General features: G+C 42.7%; 1 protein-coding gene and 4 long non-coding RNA genes across 5 annotated transcripts; all 5 read left to right on the top strand.

Annotated features, from left to right (window-relative positions):
* The first annotated feature begins 10,873 nt into the window (after nucleotides 1-10,873).
* Nucleotides 10,874-11,389, top strand: LOC116373876 (uncharacterized). Its single transcript, XR_004209606.1, has 3 exons — nucleotides 10,874-10,924; nucleotides 11,064-11,163; nucleotides 11,339-11,389. It is a non-coding gene; the product is annotated as an uncharacterized LOC116373876 (long non-coding RNA).
* A 115-nt stretch (nucleotides 11,390-11,504) lies between these two features.
* LOC116373877 (uncharacterized) lies at nucleotides 11,505-12,603 on the top strand. The gene is made up of 3 exons (XR_004209607.1): nucleotides 11,505-11,559; nucleotides 12,211-12,367; nucleotides 12,553-12,603. It is a non-coding gene; the product is annotated as an uncharacterized LOC116373877 (long non-coding RNA).
* A 120-nt stretch (nucleotides 12,604-12,723) lies between these two features.
* Nucleotides 12,724-13,554, top strand: LOC116373875 (uncharacterized). The gene is made up of 3 exons (XR_004209605.1): nucleotides 12,724-12,776; nucleotides 13,064-13,184; nucleotides 13,505-13,554. It is a non-coding gene; the product is annotated as an uncharacterized LOC116373875 (long non-coding RNA).
* A 94-nt stretch (nucleotides 13,555-13,648) lies between these two features.
* On the top strand, nucleotides 13,649-14,199 carry LOC116373874 (uncharacterized). The gene is made up of 3 exons (XR_004209604.1): nucleotides 13,649-13,701; nucleotides 13,816-13,930; nucleotides 14,141-14,199. It is a non-coding gene; the product is annotated as an uncharacterized LOC116373874 (long non-coding RNA).
* Nucleotides 14,200-14,261: 62 nt separating this feature from the next.
* Nucleotides 14,262-19,774, top strand: LOC116373868 (zona pellucida sperm-binding protein 4-like; the record flags this gene model as incomplete). Its single annotated transcript, XM_031822163.1, has 6 exons — nucleotides 14,262-14,310; nucleotides 14,399-14,496; nucleotides 14,664-14,794; nucleotides 15,121-15,310; nucleotides 19,314-19,455; nucleotides 19,563-19,774. Coding segments are annotated over exons 2-6 (758 nt in total), but the record flags the coding sequence as incomplete, so codon positions are not given.
* Nucleotides 19,775-19,936: the final 162 nt, after the last annotated feature.

Below are 19,936 nucleotides of genomic sequence, written 5' to 3'. Positions count from 1 at the left end.
CTACGGAATTCTGAAGTATAATTACAAGCATTTCATAAGTGTCAAAGGCTTTCATTGACACTTACATCAAGTTGATGTAAAGAGTCTATTTGCAGTGTTGACCTGTTTTCAAGACCTCTGAAATCTGCCCTGACATGCTGTCCATTAACTTCTGGGCCACATCCTGACTGATGGCAGGCCATTCTTGCCTTACCAATGCTTGGAGTTTGTCAGAATTTGTGGGGTTTTTGTTTGTCCACCTGCCTCTTGAGGATTGACCACAAGTTCTCAATGGGATTAAGGTCTGGGGAGTGTCCTGGCCATGGACCCAAAATATCAGTGTTTTGTTCCCCGAGCCACTTAGTTATCACTTATGCCTTATGGCAAGGTGCTCCATCATGCTGGTAAAAGCATTTGTCACAACTGTTCCTGGATGGTTGGGAGAAGTTGGTCTCTGAGGATGTGTTTGTACCATTCTTTATTCATGGCTGTGTTAAGCAAAATTGCGAGTGCGCCCACTACCATGGCTGAGAAGCAACCCCACACATGAATTGTCTCAGGATGCTTTACTGTTGGCATGACACAGGACTGATGGTAGTGCTCACCTTGTCTTCTCCGCACAAGCTCTATTCCGGATGCCCCAAACAATCGGAAAGGGGATTCATCAGAGATAATGACTTTTCAGCAGTCTAATCCCTGTACCTTTTGCAGAATATCAGTCTATCCCTGATTGTCCTGAAGAAAAGTGGCTTCTTTGCTGCCCTTCTGACACCAGGCCATCAAAGTCTTTGCTGCACTGTGTGTGCAGATGCACTCCCACCTGCCTGCTGCCATTCCTGAGCAAGCTTTGTACTGGTGGTGCCCCGATCTCGCAGCTGAATCAACTTTAGGAGACGGTCCTGGTGCTTGCTGGACTTTGCAATTCAACTGATCACTCTTCATAACATTCTGGGAGTATATGCAAATTGCCATCATACAAACTGAGGCATGAGACTTGGTGAAAATTAATATTTGTGTAATTCTCAACTTTTAGCGAAAACTGTACATATGAGATGAGTAAATGAAAAAAAAGTGACTGGTTTTCAATTCTGGTGGCCAATGATTCCTATAATATGCCTGTAGGCAGCAGCCTCCATGCTCGTGATGGCTGTTCAACAGTCTGATGGCCTTGAGTGAGAGAAGCTGTTTTCAGTCTCTCTGTCCCAGCTTTGATGCTCCTGTACTGACCTTGCCTTTTGGATGATAGCGGGGTGAACAGGCAGTGGCTCGGGTGGTTGTCCTTGATCTTTTTTGCCTTCCTGTGACATTGGGTGCTGTAGGTGTCCTGGAGGGAGGTAGTTTGCCCTCGGTAATGCGTTGGGCAGACCGCACCACCGTCTGGAGAGTTGTTGCGGGAGGCGTAGTTGCCGTACCAGGCGGTGATACAGCCCGACATGATGCTATCAACCCCCACCCGGGGGTGGCCCGCCTGGTGCGGCAACTACGCCGCCCGTGTAAGCACCGTGCTGGGTTCAGAGCCTCAAGCTTAATGATGAGCTTGGAGGGTACTATGGTGTTGAATGTTGAGCTAGAGTCAATAAACAGCATTCTTACATTCAGTTGCAACTCCTTTAAAAGTTGTGGCACACCTTTCGTGCTACCGCAGAATTCTGTGGCACGTCATTTAATTCTCAGCCATTTTTTCTGTTACCGCTAGTTTGACCACCAGAATTTGATAGAATTCCGTATTGGCATTACCAGAGAATTCTTTATTTTTTTGTAACAACATAGTATTTGGGATTGATTTTAAGAAATTTCCCTTTAATAATTTGATTAATATTATGGTCTTTCTATTCAGAGTTTCCGTTAGGATGGAATGGAAAATATGGCGCTGTACAACGTGACGGTCGGGAGTAGGCTACAGGATTGGATGATTCTAAATTGTTTGCCTTAGTTAGACAACTTTGATCCAATATTTCTGTAAATCAGTGATAAGTATTTCCAAAGTAAATTATCAGAACATTAACCATGTGTGTTCACTTCTTCTGTAGTTTCGACCCAGTGATTCGTCTGACAAACAAAGAACTTTGCGTCCTGCAGGCCCAGGCATGGAGTATGGCTGGCAAGCCATTCAATAAAGTCATCTTCACAGACGAATCAACCGTGGCCCTTGTTTCTTTGACATCTGTTGGGAAAAATTACTGATTTACAGTTCATGAGGGTTGTTTAATCACACATATGAAGTTTGAAAAAGATCTGACCTTTTTAACCCTTCGAAACAGCACCTATGACACCATTTTAAGGCACTTCCGGTTGGCACAGGAAGCTAAACGTGAACACATATCCTCATTGGGGTAGGCTCTTACGGAATCATGAGTTTTAAGTCTTTATGTTTAGAATTGACTGATCTACACAGGGTTGAATGCAGTCATTTTCACATTTGCAGGTTATGTCCATCAAAATAACTTTTGGGTTAATTTAACCACTTCCGGCTTCCATCCTTGCTGTGTGTGTGTGTGTGTGTGTGTGTGTGTGTGTGTGTGTGTGTGTGTGTGTGTGTGTGTGTGTGTGTGTGTGTGTGAGAGCTATAAAATACAGCGCGCCCTCACGGAATCACGAAATACAGACATTAAACCGAAATTCAACAATATTCAAAAATGCTTTGAACTAAGGAGGAAATCAACTCAATCCCTTCAACTTGTTAGAAAATCTATTCATTTGCCCAAGTGAAACATAAGACATGAACAAAATGCATCAGTGATTGGTATTTCCATGCAACTTTCAGAAACTGCACAGGACTGCCCAGTTTCCGTGCGCATGCGTGCGAAGCTCGCGCATGTCTACACTTTGTGTAGCCGTTAGAGATGAGGCTAATGATAACCTTCTTGTGGTAGAGAAGGAAAGGCTTCCCACAAAAACCTTCTCAATCAAATGTTAACTGCAAAGTAGCCTATGCCAGCCTGGCAGAATTATATCATGATTATTTGCATCAATCCAGTGGCCATTTGTTTTGCAAACTCTGCAATCACATGAGCGCTACAGCAACACCGCTTAACCAAACAAAGGTCTCTTCCTGGCGCACACTTGCCTAAAAAAGGGTAACTACACCCCAAAATCGACATGTCTTCCGTTTTTCCCAGACCTCAAAAGTGGTTTCCTGCTAGGGGTTTTAAATGTTGTCGTGGACATAGAACATCTAATCGTGTTATATTTCTATTAAAAAGGTGTACTTTTGAGAGCGAAAACCTGCAGAAGCAGGGACAAACGGTCAACGGGGAATAGGGGGAAGTACTTTAATTATTATTATTTGATTTGATCAGGGCAGGGCAGGGAAGCACTAACAAACTGCATTTAGTCCAATAAAAAGACACAACGTTATTAGGGTGATAAATAAAAGGGAGTTGCTCCACGCATGACACAAGAGAACCCTTGTGTTGGATTGCGCGGACTAGCTTTTCACCTGTCTACCGGAAGTTGATGCTGTTGCTATGCAACCTCTTGCTAGCTATCTAGCATAACAAATTACTGGTTAGACATTATACGACTTCAGGTGTGTTCTTAATTTCAATCAGGAGTTCCAGAATGCGCTCATGAATTCAGAGCGTTGTCAGATTGTCTGTTTGTAAATTCAGAGCAGAGTAGGCAGCTAGAGCGAATTTACGAAAGCACCCGAATGTCCATTGAGAACGCACAATGACTATACCATTTAGCTAAGCTCAGAATGACGGGAATAATCACGTCAAACATTGGGTAGTTAGTTAGATAGCCTATAGTTATTATACTGTCAAGTTTGATCTATAAGTAGCCAACTAACATTAGGTATCTAGCTAACAACATACCGGTACATACTGCTGTACTGATACGCTATGTGGTTCGTAAGACCAGTGTAGCTAACAAATTGTCAGCCAATATAACGTGTAAGTTAACTTATTTAAAAAGTAATTACTTTATTACATTGCTCAACATTTTCTTAATATTTGTCATAATTAGTTAAAGCAATGAATTTATATCCGCTCTCGTTGTACATCGACTGCATATTTTCCGCCATTTTCAACAAATCTGGAAACGATGTGAAGCCACGCCCATTTCCTGAAGAATTGCATTATTGGCCCTAAAGTACCGAAATAGTGTCCTCTTCGTGTATTCCTCATATTTTGGCGAATTTAGTACGATATCCTGGAACATTTGGCATACTAAATATATCCATAGTATTTTTTATTTCTATTTATTTCACCTTCATTTAACCAGTTAGGCTAGTTGAGAACAAGCTCTCATTTACAACTGCAACCTGACCAAGATAAAGCAAAGCAGTTCGACACATACAACAACAGAGTTACAGATGGAATAAACAAACATACAGTCAATAATACAGTAGAAAAAGTCTATATACAGTGTGTGCAAATAAGGAAAGGATAAGGGAGGTAAGGCAATAAATAGGCCATGGTGGCGAAGTAATTACAACATAGCAATTAAACACTGGAATGGTAGATGTGCAGAAGATGAATGTGCAAGTAGAGATACTGGGGTGCAAAGGAGCAAGATAAATAAATAAATACTGCAAGGGGATGAGGTAGTTGGATGGGCTATTTAAAGGTGGGCTATGTACAGGTGCAGTGATCTGTGAGCTGCTCTGACAGCTGGTGCTTAAAGCTTAGTGAGGGAGATCTGAGTCTCCAGCTTCAGTGATTTTTGCAGTTCGTTCCAGTCATTGGCAGCAGAGAACTGGAAGTAAAGGCGGCCAAAGGAAAAATTGGCTTTGGGGGTGACCAGTGAGATATACCTGTTGGAGCGCGTGCTATGAGTGGGTGCTGCTATGGTGACCAGTGAGCTGAGATAAGGCGGGGCTTTACCTAGCAGAGACTTGTAGATGACCTGGAGCCAGTGGGTTTGGCGACGAGTATGAAGCGAGGGCCAGCCAACAAGAGCGTATAGGTTGCAGTGGTGGGTAGTAAATGGGGCTTTTGGATTGGAGATGCTTAATGTGAGTCTGGAAGGAGAGTTTACAGTCTAACCAGAAACCTAGGTATTTGTAGTCCACATATTCTAAGTCAGAACCGTCCAGAGTAGTGATGCTGGACGGGCAGACAGGTGCGGGCAGCGATCGGTGGAAGAGCATGCATTTAGTTTTACTTGCATTTAAGAGCAGTTGGAGGCCACGGAAGGAGAGTTGTATGGCATTGAAGCTCATCTGGAGGTTAGTTAACACAGTGTCCAAAGAAGGGCCAGAGGTATACAGGTATTCTATGATATATTTATACAGGTATACTATGACCAATAAGCATACTAAATACTCAATTCATGTCACAAACAGTACAGTTAGTGCGAGTATTCGAACACAGCTAAGGCCAAATCAGGAAGTGCAGTCACCTTTTAATCCTGAATGACAATTGTCTTGCCTCATAGAGATAGATAAATCTTCTTAGGGCTGATCGATATGTGTCCAAAGAAGGGCCAGAGGTATACAGGTATTCTATGATATATTTATACAGGTATACTATGACCAATAAGCATACTAAATACTCAATTCATGTCACAAACAGTACAGTTAGTGCGAGTATTCGAACACAGCTAAGGCCAAATCAGGAAGTGCAGTCACCTTTTAATCCTGAATGACAATTGTCTTGCCTCATAGAGATAGATAAATCTTCTTAGGGCTGATCGATATGACAACAGCCAGTGAAAGTGCAGGGCGCCAAATTCAAAAGAACAGAAATCTCATAATTAAAATTCCCTCAGACATACATAAGTATTTCACACCATTTTAAAGATGCACTTCTTGTTAATCCCACCACAGTGCCCGATTTTAAATAGGCTTTACTGTGAAAGCACCACAAACGATTATGTTAGGTCAGAGCCAAGTCACAGAAAAACAGTCATTTTTCCAGCCAAAGAGAGGAGTCACAAAAATCAGAAATAGAGATCAAATTAATCACTAACCTTTGATGATCTTCATCAGATGACACTCATAGGACTTCATGTTACACAATACATATATGTTTTGTTCGATAAAGTTCATATTTATATAAAAGAAATCTCAGTATACGTTGGAGCGTTATGTTCAGTTGTTCCAAAAACATCCGGTGATTTTGCAGAGAGCCACATCAATTTACAGAAATACTCATAATAAATGTTGATGAAAATAAAATTGTTCTGCACAGCATTATAGATATACTTCTGCTTAATGCAACCGCTGTGTCAGATTTCAAAAAACCTTTACGGAAAAAGCAAACTATACAATAATCTGAATACGGCGCTCAGAGCCCAAACAAGCCAAAAAGATATCCGCCATATTGTGCAGTCAACAGAAGTCAGAAATAACATTATAAATATTCACTTACCTTTGATGATCTTCATCAGAATGCACTCCCAGGAATCCGAGTTCCACAATAAATGTTTGTTTTGTTTGATAATGTCCATCATTTATGTCCAAATAGCTACTTTGTTAGCAAGTTTTGTAAACAAATCCAATCTCACGAAGCGTGTCTACTAGGAGCAGACGAAATGTCAAAAAGTCCCGTTACAGTCCGTAGAAACATGTCAAACGATGTATAGAATCAATCTTTAGGATGTTGTTAAAATAAATCTTCAATAATGCTCCAACCGGAGAATTCCTTTGTCTGTAGAATTGCGATGGAACAGAGCTCGCCCTCATGTGAACGAGCGTCACGAGCTCAAGGCATTCTGCCAGACCTCTGACTCATTCCCCTCTCATTCGCCCTCACCTCACAGTAGAAGCATCAAACAAGGTTCTAAAGACTTTTGACATCTAGGAAGCGCAACATGACCAATATGCCCACTGTGTCTTCAACTCAATCATCAAGTTTGCGGACGACACAACAGTGGTAGGCTTGATTACCAACAACGACTTGATTACCAACAACGACGAGACGGCCTACAGGGAGGAGGTGAGGGCCCTCGGAGTGTGGTGTCAGGAAAATAACCTCACACTCAACGTCAACAAAACTAAGGAGATGATTGTGGACTTCAGGAAACAGCAGAGGGAACACCCCCCTATCCACATTGATGGAACAGCAGTGGAGAGGGTAGTAAGTTTTAAGTTCCTCGGCGTACACATCACAGACAAACTGAATTGGTCCACCCACACAGACAGCATCGTGAAGAAGGCGCAGCAGCGCCTCTTCAACCTCAGGAGGCTGAAGAAATTCGGGCTTGTCACCAAAAGCACTCACAAACTTCTACAGATGCACAATCGAGAGCATCCTGTCGGGCTGTATCACCGCCTGGTACGGCAACTGCTCCGCCCACAACCGTAAGGCTCTCCAGAGGGTAGTGAGGTCTGCACAACGCATCACGGGGGGCAAACTGCCTGCCCTCCAGGACACCTACACCACCCGATGTCACAGGAAGGCCATAAAGATCATCAAGGACAACAACCACCCGAGCCACTGCCTGTTCACCCCGCTATCATCCAGAAGGCGAGGTCATTACAGGTGCATCAAAGCTGGGACCGAGAGACTGAAAAACAGCTTCTATCTCAAGGCCATCAGACTGTTAAACAGCCACCACTAACATTGAGTGGCTGCTGCCAACACACTGACTCAACTCCAGCCACTTTAATAATGGGAATTGATGGGAAATGATGTCAAATATATCACTAGCCACTTTAAACAATGCTACCTAATATAATGTTTACATACCCTACATTATTCATCTCATATGTATATGTATATACTGTACTCTATATCATCTACTGCATCTTTATGTAATACATGTATCACTAGCCACTTTAACTATGCCACTTTGTTTACATACTCATCTCATATGTATATACTGCACTCAATACCATCTACTGTATCTTGCCTATGCCGCTCTGTACCATCACTCATTCATATCTTTATGTACATATTCTTTATCCCTTTACACTTGTGTGTATAAGGTAGTAGTTATGGAATTGTTAGCTAGATTACTTGTTGGTTATTACTGCATTGTCGGAACTAGAAGCACAAGCATTTCGCTACACTCGCATTAACATCTGCTAACCATGTGTATGTGACAAATAACATTTGATTTGATTTGATTTGATTTGAGGGAATGAGTTGAAAAACGACCAACCTCAGATTTCCCACTTCCTGGTTGGATTTTTTCTCAGGTTTTTGCCTGCCATATGTGTTCTGTTATACTCACAGACATCATTCAAACGGTTTTAGAAACTTCAGAGGGTTTTCTATCCAAATATACTAATAATATGCATATCTTAGCTTCTGGGACTGAGTAGCAGGCAGTTTACTCTGGGCACCTCTGGACAAGAAGATAATAAGAAGCCATAAGAAGATAAAAGACTCATCTATGTATCTGTGCCAATATAGTGTCTGTGACAGCATGGGCAGTGCCATTGAGGCTATCTTCACATTAAAGTAGTAACATTTCTTCTTCACAATTGTCTGAGCCCTTCTGATGACCCGATTGGACATGACTTCAACAGGGTCACCAGTAGGGCTCAGCCAAATGAAGTTGGTAGTCCCACCCAGTTGACTACATTCAAATTGTGAAAGTGCATGCAAATACAGCATTTTGGCCATTAGAGGCCAATATCTTTCTCTCTGTCTGGGCTACAATTGTAGACGGTTGGGTAATTATGCTTTTCACCTGTGAAAGGCTGTTGTGCTGCTAATGAGGGAGTTCTATTAACCTGAGCCGAGGTGCATCGGTCCATGGCCCCTGACATGAATGGATAAAAGAGGTGAGGGCGGAGCACCCTTCTAAAATTGAACAGTAGCCTTACATTTAGGTTTTTGTCCTAACACTACACAGCTGATTCAGATTAACAAAGCTGGATGATTATTTGAATCAGCTTTGTAGGGCTCGGGGAATAAAAAGAGAATGTGCAGCCCTTTGGGCTTCAGGTGACTGAGTGTGGGAAGCCTTTGTCATAGGGTAAAAGTTGCATACCCCTGGGCTGTAGGCTGCACACTTTGGGTCAAATATCAGGTTCTGTAGCTGTGTATTTCATCAGAACAAATCTGTTCTACAATGATTATTTTCCTTAGCTCAGGGTAAGTAGTAGCAGGCCTAGGAGAGTCTTGTGCGACGCAAACATTTGAGTTGTGTTCTTCCTCCTTTTAATCATAATAATTTGTCAAATGCCTTACAGGTTGTTTTGCCTATTGATGGCAGCTGTGGGCATACAAGCACAACAGACACCTTCTATAAGTATGCATTTTGTACCTTGCAAATTTAAGCACTAAGCGTTTGACAAGATTTTTTTAAATATTTTTTTTAACTAACCTTTCCTATTCCAGATGACCTCAACGCTGAATGCCTTGGTAACGTTATTCGTTTGAGTGTCGCTCCTCTTTTTGAAGATGTTGCTGCTGTCTTCAGTGAGTTTGCCTCTTATGATTCTCTTTCTCTCCTTTCATAATTCATGGCTTGATATTGCTTGTCAACTATTGTGTTCACACCATCTCCATCCCTTCCAGATGACACACAAATCATAAACCTGACGCCTGGCCTTGCTACTCAGTGTGGATTCAGCTTTAAATTTGACCCCATGGGGAATGCCATGTTTTTTGCTTCTCTTCAAAACTGCTTTTCCCAAAACATGGTAACCTTAAGAACTGTAGTGTTTGCTTGTACTTCAAATGGAAAGTTTGCCTTTCAGTGTCACTGCATTTGCAACTCATTCTGTAGCAATTTTATTTACCTTTGACATGGAGTCATGCTGAGACCAGGCTCTTTTACAGATGAGCCCTGTCTACACAAAGATACAAGTCAATATTTGCATCACTAGATGGGAAAATGAAATAACTGAACCCATTCTTCAGTAAAAAGGTTCTCAATAAGCCTGAGTTGCCGAAGTCCGGTTCCAGAAACATTGACGCAGTTTTAATTAACTCTGTGGATATCAAAAGGATCTCCATTGTTAGCCACCCTTTGGTCTGGTATCTCTTACCTCTAAGTTAACGATGACGTAAGGTACAGCAGAAGTTTATGGAGGGCTTTCAGAGGGCCAGCCAACTTTCTGATACAGACTGCAGTGATGTGAACTATTGAGCTCTACTCCTGTAGTGTGGCTTCAATACAGTGGCAGCTGCATTCATATAGCCCATTTTGCCACAGTCTATAACTTGCATGAATGTCACCAGATGTTTTTTTTTTGCTATATAATGAAGGCTTTTTTCCCTTCCCCCTTCATTTTAGGATGATAAGATGTTCAGCTTGGTCATGCAGTTCAGGCTGCCAGGAAACCACATGACTGAAGACCCTGTTTATAGAGTTGGCAAAACCTGTAGCTACACCCCCTGGACCTCCCGAGAGATTCTGTGCGACCGCAACTACATGGAGGCAAGTGAGCAGAGCATGCCCCAATGGACATGTTTATAGTCCCGCTTGTTGTACTGCCTGTATAAATGATCTGTCTAGAGCTACAACTGTCCCGTGTTTCATTTCTTCTGCGACACAACGTAGAGGTCTTGACTCTCTCAATTCCACTCGCGTCTTCAAAATGCACATAGGAGAACTTTAGCCTATTCTCAATGCATTTAAGGAGGCGAGTGGACAGATTGAGAACTGGCCCTTGATTTCCTATTGTATGGGAGGGAGAAAATGCATAGGGAATAATGGCCTTTCTTCTCTAGGTGTCTGTCAGGACTCTTCCAGACATCCAAACCATCCCCAAACAGCCCACTGGGGGCCCGAAAGCAAGGAGCGACAACTTCCGGAGGGGAGCTGAGGTTTATATATTTCAGTTTCTGTAATTTCACTACAAAATGACAGGATGGCGCTAAACAATGTGCGTTTGTTGACAATTTTGTTTAATTCATGTTTCCATTTCCTGAGACAGGCTGTTGCTTCAGGATACAAAATGACAGCAGTCGTCTTTAGTCCTAGCAAGAATGTCATGAATGTGGATGAGGTCCAAAGAAAGGGCTATGCAATAGCCAACACTCCCACACGGCTGGTGTTAAGAAGCCCTCATAATGCAGAGGAGACATACCTCCAGAATGTAAGCTGACCTCCATGAACTGGGTCATGTTTAGTAGAGCAAACATTTGGAAACGGTGGACCTACCTGAACTCTGCAACATATTGTTAATACGGTGTGTCCTACTGAACACGGCCCTGGTGTGGTTGCCCCCTGAACAGGTAGCTGGGGTTCCGATGCGGGTGCTCTCAACCTCAACCTTCTTTGAGCAGAAGTGGCTGGTTACTCGAGTAGATGCCACGGCTGTTTGTCCAACACCAGGTTGAGTGTGAAATAATTTAAGAGCCTATAAGCCCAGTTCTTAATTGGCTCCAGACAAGACATTCATGTAGTGTTCAGTTGGGAAAATGTTTTGGTGAACTTTTTCCAAATGGCACAGTTTTCAGTTGCAAAATGTTCTGTTTTGATGTGCACTTGGCTTCTTGTGTCACTGCAGAGGCAGTGGCCTTTACTCCAGAAGTGATCACCTGGTACATGCCCAAGCACATAGACCCACTTTTCTCCTCTGATGCCTTCACCATGTTGGAGGTGTACATGGGAATTGACGCTAAGAGGCTGGACACTGAGGAAATGGCTGCCAGAAACTACTCGGTTTTAGTCACAGAGGCTCATATTATTGTTGAAATTCCGGTGGGGGCGGTTGGCGGCTACTTCAAGGTCAGCATTGGATGAGTAAAATGTTCCTGTTTAATTTCAAAGTCTTATTTGTAGAGCCCTTTATAGTATAGCAGTTGTCAGTGCTTTGCAGTAACCCTTTACCATCTCTCATGGGTAAACTCCTAGAAACGTTGTCTTGTGTAAAACGTTTCTTATTGAGCAATTGTTTGCTTAACCAGGCTAATATACAATGGTTTGCAAAATTGTGAGAATTTTGCATAAAATTACACTTAAACATACTCTACCTCTTGTCTTTGCAGTTTGTCCTTTAGCCGCTTGAAATTTCAGACCAAATATCCACACTAAAGTATTGTTTACCTGACTTTTTAGGGAGGCGGTAGCTTTGCCACTGTCAACTGAATGCAAGCAACACTCGGCTGCTGTTTACATATTGCGCAAGTGTTTACTTTGCGTGTCAGTTGCTTTGAAAATGCACACCGCCAGAAATGCAAGTTGACAACCATACACCTACCAGCTTTCTAAAGTCTGGTAACCAATACTTTCCTTTGGATATTGTGTCTTAAATTACGAGCGGCAAAGACAAGCGGTAGAATAATTGTATTTAACATTCTGGCTTATAAGGAACATTTACCTGTTTTTGCACTCAAATTGTATATTACAGCCTGACTGCATCACTCGTCTCCCTTACAGAGCCATATTCAGGATGACCAGTACTTTGTCACTTACACCATTGAGCCCATGCTTGAGTTGCTGTGGATCGAGGAGGTCGCACACGAGAACACCAGCTATAAAGTCCTCTTCCCTATCACAACACCTCCGATGGCCAGGCCTCCACAAGTTCGCAACTGTGAGTCTGGTTTAGTTAAATAGTGCCTATGGTAATTTGGGATGCCTGGGTTGTTCGTTAGGCACAAAACAGAAAATGTACTGAAACGGGGAGGCAATACCTGGACTTACCCAATAACAAATGTCAATTTTCAACTTCCATTGTACCGCATTTCAAAATGGTTTCCTTTGTTTGCCAATGAACAGACACGCCCTTAGACACAGTTCCTGAGCAGGCAGTGTTTGTGCTTGAGTTGGGGACCTTCAACCTTGATGTGGAGCTGCTGAACATCACCTTTCCCACCATGGTGCTAACTGTTGCAGAGTGCAACGCCAGGGGCTTCAATGTTCAAGAGCAGAGATCCCCGGACAACACCTTGAAGACCTTCAGGATGGAGGTGCCCTTCTCAGACCCGGTGGTCTTTAAGGAGGTGTGTTTCTGTTAAATGCAAAGCCACACGCAGTGATTTGTTCATGCCCTAATAAGTGGGCCACCAACAAAATATAAATAATGGCACAAATGTACTTTGTATCCCTCATTTACTCAAGTGTTTCCATTATTTTGGCAGTTGTATGCATTTGATTTAGAGGAATGAGGGCAACATTACTATAAGTATATAGTTTGTTTTAATAGTCCCCATATGTACTTAGTTGTCACTTGATGTTGAATAGAGTTCTGTTGCAACAATGCTGACCAATGCTTTTAACTTCACTACAGAGAAGGGCGGAACAAGGTGTCACAACCTTCACTCTTCAGCTGATCTACGGCCTGGTCATCTTTCCAGAGTACGCTCCTTTCTCTCACTCTGCCGTTGTGGACGCTGTACTGCTGGACATTGGTATGCCTCTGGACTACGCCAAACTACTGTTGAATGGTTTCCTCTCGTTAATGATTGCCCTGAAGGGAAATTGGCAGTGAAAGACCAACTAGCCATACTGTAGGGTTTTCCTATGCGGTCTTTCTACAAAGAAAATGTTAAGCTTTAGAGTATTTGGACCCAGTTTCCCTGTTCCTGATTTGCCAGGATTGTGTTTATTCAGTCCCACCGTAGCAAAACATTTTGCAATCTAAACAAGGGTTTCTTCTTGGACCAGTTCAAGTAGTACCTTCCTGTTTTTTGTGCTTAAATAATGAACACAACCCTGTTTGTCCTTGCAGTGCCACCCTCAGTCACTGGCAACTGTGATCAGGAGAACTTCCACATCACTGTGGACTACAGGAACCAAGAGCCCTTTTTTGTGGTCTTGGTTGGCAAGCGGCTGCTTAACCATGAGTTTGCTCAACAGTATTTAACAGAGGGCGACACAGACTTCACCATCACGTTGCCCTTCTCTTCGCCGGACGCAGTGTTTGAGGTACGACGCTCTCCCAAAACATGTTAACCTAAATTGCTGCAGCTAGCCTTGCATTCCTTACCCTGTATACATGCATACAATATTGGACTAATGAACTCTCCCATTGGTTCCCAGTCGGTTCACTCGTCCTCTGTCAGGAGCAGACTGGATGTGGCTCTGTTGAATCCTTACAACAACATGACCATCAAATACTTTTCCCTGGCTTGCAGCTTCCTCAAAACGCTGACTGGTTGGTTCTCAAACAATTACTTACGATAAATTGTCGTTTAACATGGTTACCAAACCTGGGTTCCTTGCAAATACCGTGAGTCTAAATGGTAGTGCCAGATGGGCATGGTTTGCATTTTTGGTGCTATTCCATTGGTTCAAGCTCAATAAGTGTAACAAATACAGAACCCAGGTCTGATGGCTACCTGTCTTTTGCTCTCCCACCTCCAAGAGTGTTTCTCTAACGGAACGATGACTGCGCTGGCAGTGAAGGTGGAGTCTGCTCCCGGTCTGAACCCCGGTCAGCTGACCCTGAGCGACCCCGCCTGTGGTCCCACCTACAGTGACGATCGCTTCGCCTACTTCCACTTCACTGTGAACTCCTGTGGCACCACCAGGAAGGTAAAATGACTATTACCCTGAGGTGATGTGTATTTATGGACTGTTTGCTTCTGCAGGCTGTAATAAGCAATTCCCCTCTACTACATAGTTTATCAACAATGTCATGCTGTATGAGAACGAAATCTCCTTGCCAGATGAACTTGAGGTGAAGCTGAATGCCACGACGTCTTCAGAGGAGGAATATCAGTAAGTGCATTACGCATCACAATTGTAGCTATTAGCTTTCATAAGGTTCATTTTTCTTCATCCATTGCTCAATACTTTGTATACAGGGAAAATGTGCCTCTACTACCAGTGTCCACTCCACTGCTTGACGTTTCCCCTATTGAAGTTGCTCACATCCCTCTTTTTAGGTTAAAGGTTTCCTGCTACTATGTGGCCAACATCACTCGCACATTGGCCTTTCTGACCAGGCCGCGTGACAACGAGCCTTTTGCCGAGACTGGGACTGGTCGACTAATGGTCAGAATGAGACTCGCTCAGGGTAAGCATGCACAAATTCAGAATTTCAACTTGACCCCTAGCCTCTAAAAGAATCTTGGAAGGTCTCCTTTACAAAACCATTCCCAAAAATGTAAGCCTTGTGATATATTACTCTTGCGTTCTGAGATCTACAGGTGTGGCTATTTACGGTGAGGAGCTGATTTGGGAATTTGTCAGAAGCCTCTAGTGGGGGGTGGATAGTGTTGGCTATAAATGGCTTGTGTTCATTGGGGCACAACAGGATATGATAAACGAGCATTTCTTAATGGACAAGTTCAGATGGTGCCCACTGAACACGACCCCCGGTTGTCTTGTTCTGTGTTCCAGACGCCTCGTATAACACGTTCCACCAGGAGGAGGACTATCCAGTGGTGAGGTACCTTAGACAGCCTCTGCACTTTGAGGTGGAGCTGACCACGTCCTCTGATCCCAAGGTAGCGCTGGTGCTTGACCACTGCTGGGCCACCCTCAACGAGGACCGCGACTCCCGACCCCGGTGGAATCTCATCATTAATGGGTAACATGTTTTTTGGGCCTAAACAAGTGTTATTCCACAGGTGTGGTTCCTGAGTAATTAGCAACCTATCATGCTTGGCAGGCCATTTACTTTGGCTACCGTGGCTATGCCCCCATCCATAGGTCGAGTGGTCACAATGCTTAAAAACGATGTGAGCCATGTGTGGTCTGTCACAGATCTCCACCCAATTTCACATGCTTGTTATCACTGAGTGGTCCCTGCAGCGTATCATTGGAACGGAACGTATGCTGCATCAAACGACTCTAAACCGCGTTGTCTGAAATCATCTAAACAATGTTTTGTGGTGTTGAGAAATGAAGTTCTTCACAACTTTATTCCAGCTTTGCTTGTAAAATATATCAATGTTAACGTTATCATCTAGTCTAAATAACAGGTTGACTTGTTTTACAGTATGATGCGGTACAAGGGAGCCATGTAAGTCTAGTATAGAAAGTATGGCAGCCATGTTTGTCAAGCAAGAACTCCTAGAATGCTGTTCACTGCGCCCGTTGCCTGAGATCTTAACTTAGTTTGGCCACTTCAGCATGTGATAATGTTTGTACTTGTTACGGCGTACACATGACAAGTAGTTTACAGGTAACTATACAAAACGCCAATTGTTGTCACCTAGCACGAAAGCGAAACAGTTGCAAGATATAGCACAATCCATTATTGGGGGGTAAGTCCTTGGGGAAGGTATTGTGAAGAGGATGATGCAGGAAATATTACTAAACTGGGAATTTATCAACAATAAATGGTGAGGCAGACAGTTTTTCTAAGCTATATACCCCTGGAAAGGGAGGTCTGATCTGGCAACCCTGAGGTACCATAGTTTACACTCTGATGCCATGTTCAAATCAACTGACGACTTCAGTGCATTAATGACAATGGGGGTACTCCAGTTGAGGTCACCATAAGTCTGACAGACGCTTACGTGATAACCCGACTGCATTGTATGGTGTTAGCTCATATTCAGTACCACCTTCAAGTGTTATACACATGTGTCCATTACAATCTAGGCAAGAATCAGAAAGCATGAATAAAACGCTAAGTACATTATACCTATGGTACGATGCAGTAGAAACGACAACACGTGACACAGAAAATAAGGCACTTTAATAGGAATACACGCATGTCCACAGTTACTTGTAAGGAAGGCAATAAATGTTCAAGGACTGTATACTTGATCTGGGGAAGTGCTTGGGCTTTCTTTTGAAGGAAAGTTTGTCCGGCTCATTAAATTCTCAAATATAAATGGTCTGCAACAGTGAAATGGGCTACTTTTGTGAATGAATGAGGCAAAATTAGAAGTTGAAACGGCCTCTAGAAAATTAGCAGGTAGTGTGCCTTGGTCTGAGGTCAGCGCGGGTTAAATGTCCACATGTTGGAACGGTGAGTGCATTCTGACATCACGCGCATAAAATCAACTCCCACTGGGGCGACTGTTGAAGATATTTGGAACTTGTGTGTGTGAAAAGGTTAATGTTGGCATTACCTACACCTTTTTACTCAATGTTATCCTTTTGGTTTGCTACAGTTCAGTGTTGTGCCAAGCTGATGGTCAGTCGAATGGAAATCAAGAGCGGCTGGCAAGCTTGGCTTGCCTTTCCGATTGGTTTCATACAACTGCTCTTAACACTGACTGAATAGTTGTTGGTTTTGGGTTGAATTCAGGCACAAGTGACCTCTTGTGTTTAAAACAGTTATTGCACTAAACATAAAGGATGGTTCACACGCCTGTGCAGCATGGATGTTTGGAACTGAATAGGATCAGTTGACAGGATCCCCAGAAGTTGATGCCGCTTTCAATGGAATTTCCTGTCCTAGAGGAATGCGCTAATTGGAAGTTGCTAAACATGAACAAATACCACGGTCAAGTGTAGCAGCATCTTGCTAACCTTATTTAGCTAGTTAATGTTCATATTTAAAAAAAAATGTTACTACATTTTTTATTTGGGTGAGCACTTTGCCACAGATGGACATGCTGGCCTAATTTTTATCTCAAGAATTTAAATTGGGTTACTATAAGATGACTACTTTTTCCTACCTTGTAATGGGCTACAATGACTTTGCCCATGATTATGCACGCTGCAAATGACACTTTATTTTGCGGGTGCCTTTTCAGTATCTGGCTGCATGTTACACCAAGCAGTGTAGTGAAGCAACTTTATTTGTCAAAACCGTTCATTTGGGGGATCGGGTTTGCTTTGAAATCATGCAATTTTACAATTTTTATGAATTGGTATCAACCTAAATTTGGCCATGTGGACACGGCGTAACTGTTTATTAAATCAGCAATGTCATAGCAGTTTAAAAAAAACAGGCTGAAATGTTTTGTATATCATAGGAAAAGACACAACATTCACATGGCTGTGCACAAATGGGTTGTTCAGATTTGTCACTTCAGCTGCAACTATATCGTTGTGCAAAATCCTTACCATCGTCTGTCAGCGCAAGTGATTTGTACTGGTGTGGGTGCTTCTCTAATGTAACGTCTTCAGATTTCACAAATTCCTTTTTGCTAATATCTGGCAGTTAAACCGTAAAGGATAAAACTCCCAAAGATGCAAATTAAAAAAGTAGGCCTAAACTGTCAATGCGTAGGTTACTTTGTATAGTAGAGCTGCGCCCTTCACAGAAGTCCTCCATGTGACTCCGATGCTGTGGGTGTGGAATTTATTTTGTGACCAATTTTTCTCCAACAGCGGAAGAATTGCTCTGGCGCATTGCATGAAATTCTTGTTTAAAATGAAGTACTTGTGTTGCAAAATATGATTGCCTTGTTGATGATACCGACTGTCTATTCGGCAACTTTGGTTAAACCACGATCAATATTCTGGTCTGCAGGCGACCTTTCTGGATCATTTAGAATTTTAAGAACCATTTAGAGGGACATCTCACCTCATGTCAAACATGTATATTCTATTCCATTGACATCTGTCATTTAACAAGCCATTGCAGTAGACCAAAATAAATATTGTTGACGGAAAGCCCAATTTCGGTTCTTTAAAATAAAATAAAAACGTAGGATTTGGGGTGCCGAGGAAGCGGTTTTAAAGTTACCGTCTCCCGACTTAAACTCTAGACGGTAGAAATCTATTAAATTGATAGTCAACTTATTAACTTTTACATCGTATCCTCCTTGCAGCTGCAAAAACCCCAGCCTTATGATTCAGTACTATACAAGTTGGTTTAATTGAATTACTAGCTAAATAAATAACACAGGCTAAACACACAGGTGACACAATGACAGCTTGTTACAAGGTTTCTCTTCACACCCCCCACCGTTCTGTAAGGGACGCTTATCATTGATACATTTTTGAACACACGAACCGGCACCAGCTTGGATTACAGGCATGAATGTATTTGTGGAAAGGTAGGTGGTTGGTCTTCTCTCTGATTGGCTACATGAGGTCAATGTTGTTGGTTGTCTGTGGCTCCAATGACTAGTCTTGAACAGAACTACAGGATGGATTTTCCTTTCACACGTTCTGGAAGATAGGCTAATCAACCCTGTCGCTGATCCCTCAGTGGGTGATGAGTAGGATGGTTTGGATGTGGTAGCAGAATGGTCTTTAAGTTAATTTTCTAGGTTAGGAAAGTTCCAACGTCTAGCTTGCGCCTCACGGTTTTCTGGTCTAATGTTAATTTCTGTTACCATTCCTTTTATGCACTCAGAGATTAGCTATAGAAAATGAATGTCATATTGGTTTTATTTTGTGATTTTTACTAGAAACGTGCTTACTCTACAGGTAGGACGTCTCTAGCCTTTACATTGTATATGAAATATGTTTTTTCAAGACAAAGGTGATTGGGTAAAGCCTGTTAGCAAAAACATTCCTTTAGTTCATACTGGAGGGGGAGAAAGACCCACTTCTGCTGTAAATTGATCTGATCCTCACAGGACAGTCATGACACCACCACAAGACTTCGTACACAAGGCGGTTGAGGTTTGCAGCGTTTTCTTGTTCATAACTTAGTCCCTCTCTCTCTACACTGGCAGCTGTGAGAACCCCGAGGATCCATACCGTGTGGTCTTCCACCCGGTAGAAGTTGACGCCAGGGTCCACTTCCCCTCTCACGTCAAACGCTTTGAGGTCTATATGTTTTCCTTCGCCGAGGATGCGGTTGAGCAGAGTGGCCAGGTAACAAAGTTCACCCAACAATCTTTATTCTTTAATTTTGTCAGTGGCAATCATCCCTTTAAAAAGAATTTTAACAAAAAACTGACACATCAAATCTTGATTCCTAGGTCTTTGTCCATTGTGATGTGGTCATCTGTGATGCCAGTAGTCCCACTGGCGGCCCCTGTAGTGGACAATGTGTGAATCAGGACAACCTGAAAAGAGGTAGGTCTTGTTTTATGCTTTTCAGACCCTGGCAGACCATAACTGAACTAATAGGTTCGCTCTCTCTTCTCTCAACGGTCAACGACATGTCAAAGACCTCTTTGAGGAGCATCATGTATATGTTTCTTCTGGATACATTCTTTGGGTGTAATGTATTGTTCTAACATGACAAATAAAGTGTTCATATATAAAACAATCCTAACCGTTGGAGCTACCTAACACCATGTCGTAGGCTGTCATCTGACATGTATCAATCAACCCATTTGTAAGCATGGAA

This window comes from Oncorhynchus kisutch, unplaced genomic scaffold, assembly GCF_002021735.2.
Source record: "Oncorhynchus kisutch isolate 150728-3 unplaced genomic scaffold, Okis_V2 scaffold4078, whole genome shotgun sequence".
Classification (NCBI taxonomy): Eukaryota; Metazoa; Chordata; class Actinopteri; order Salmoniformes; family Salmonidae; genus Oncorhynchus; species Oncorhynchus kisutch.
Note: the sequence above shows the minus strand (reverse complement) of the source record. Positions and strands in the feature narration are given on the sequence as shown.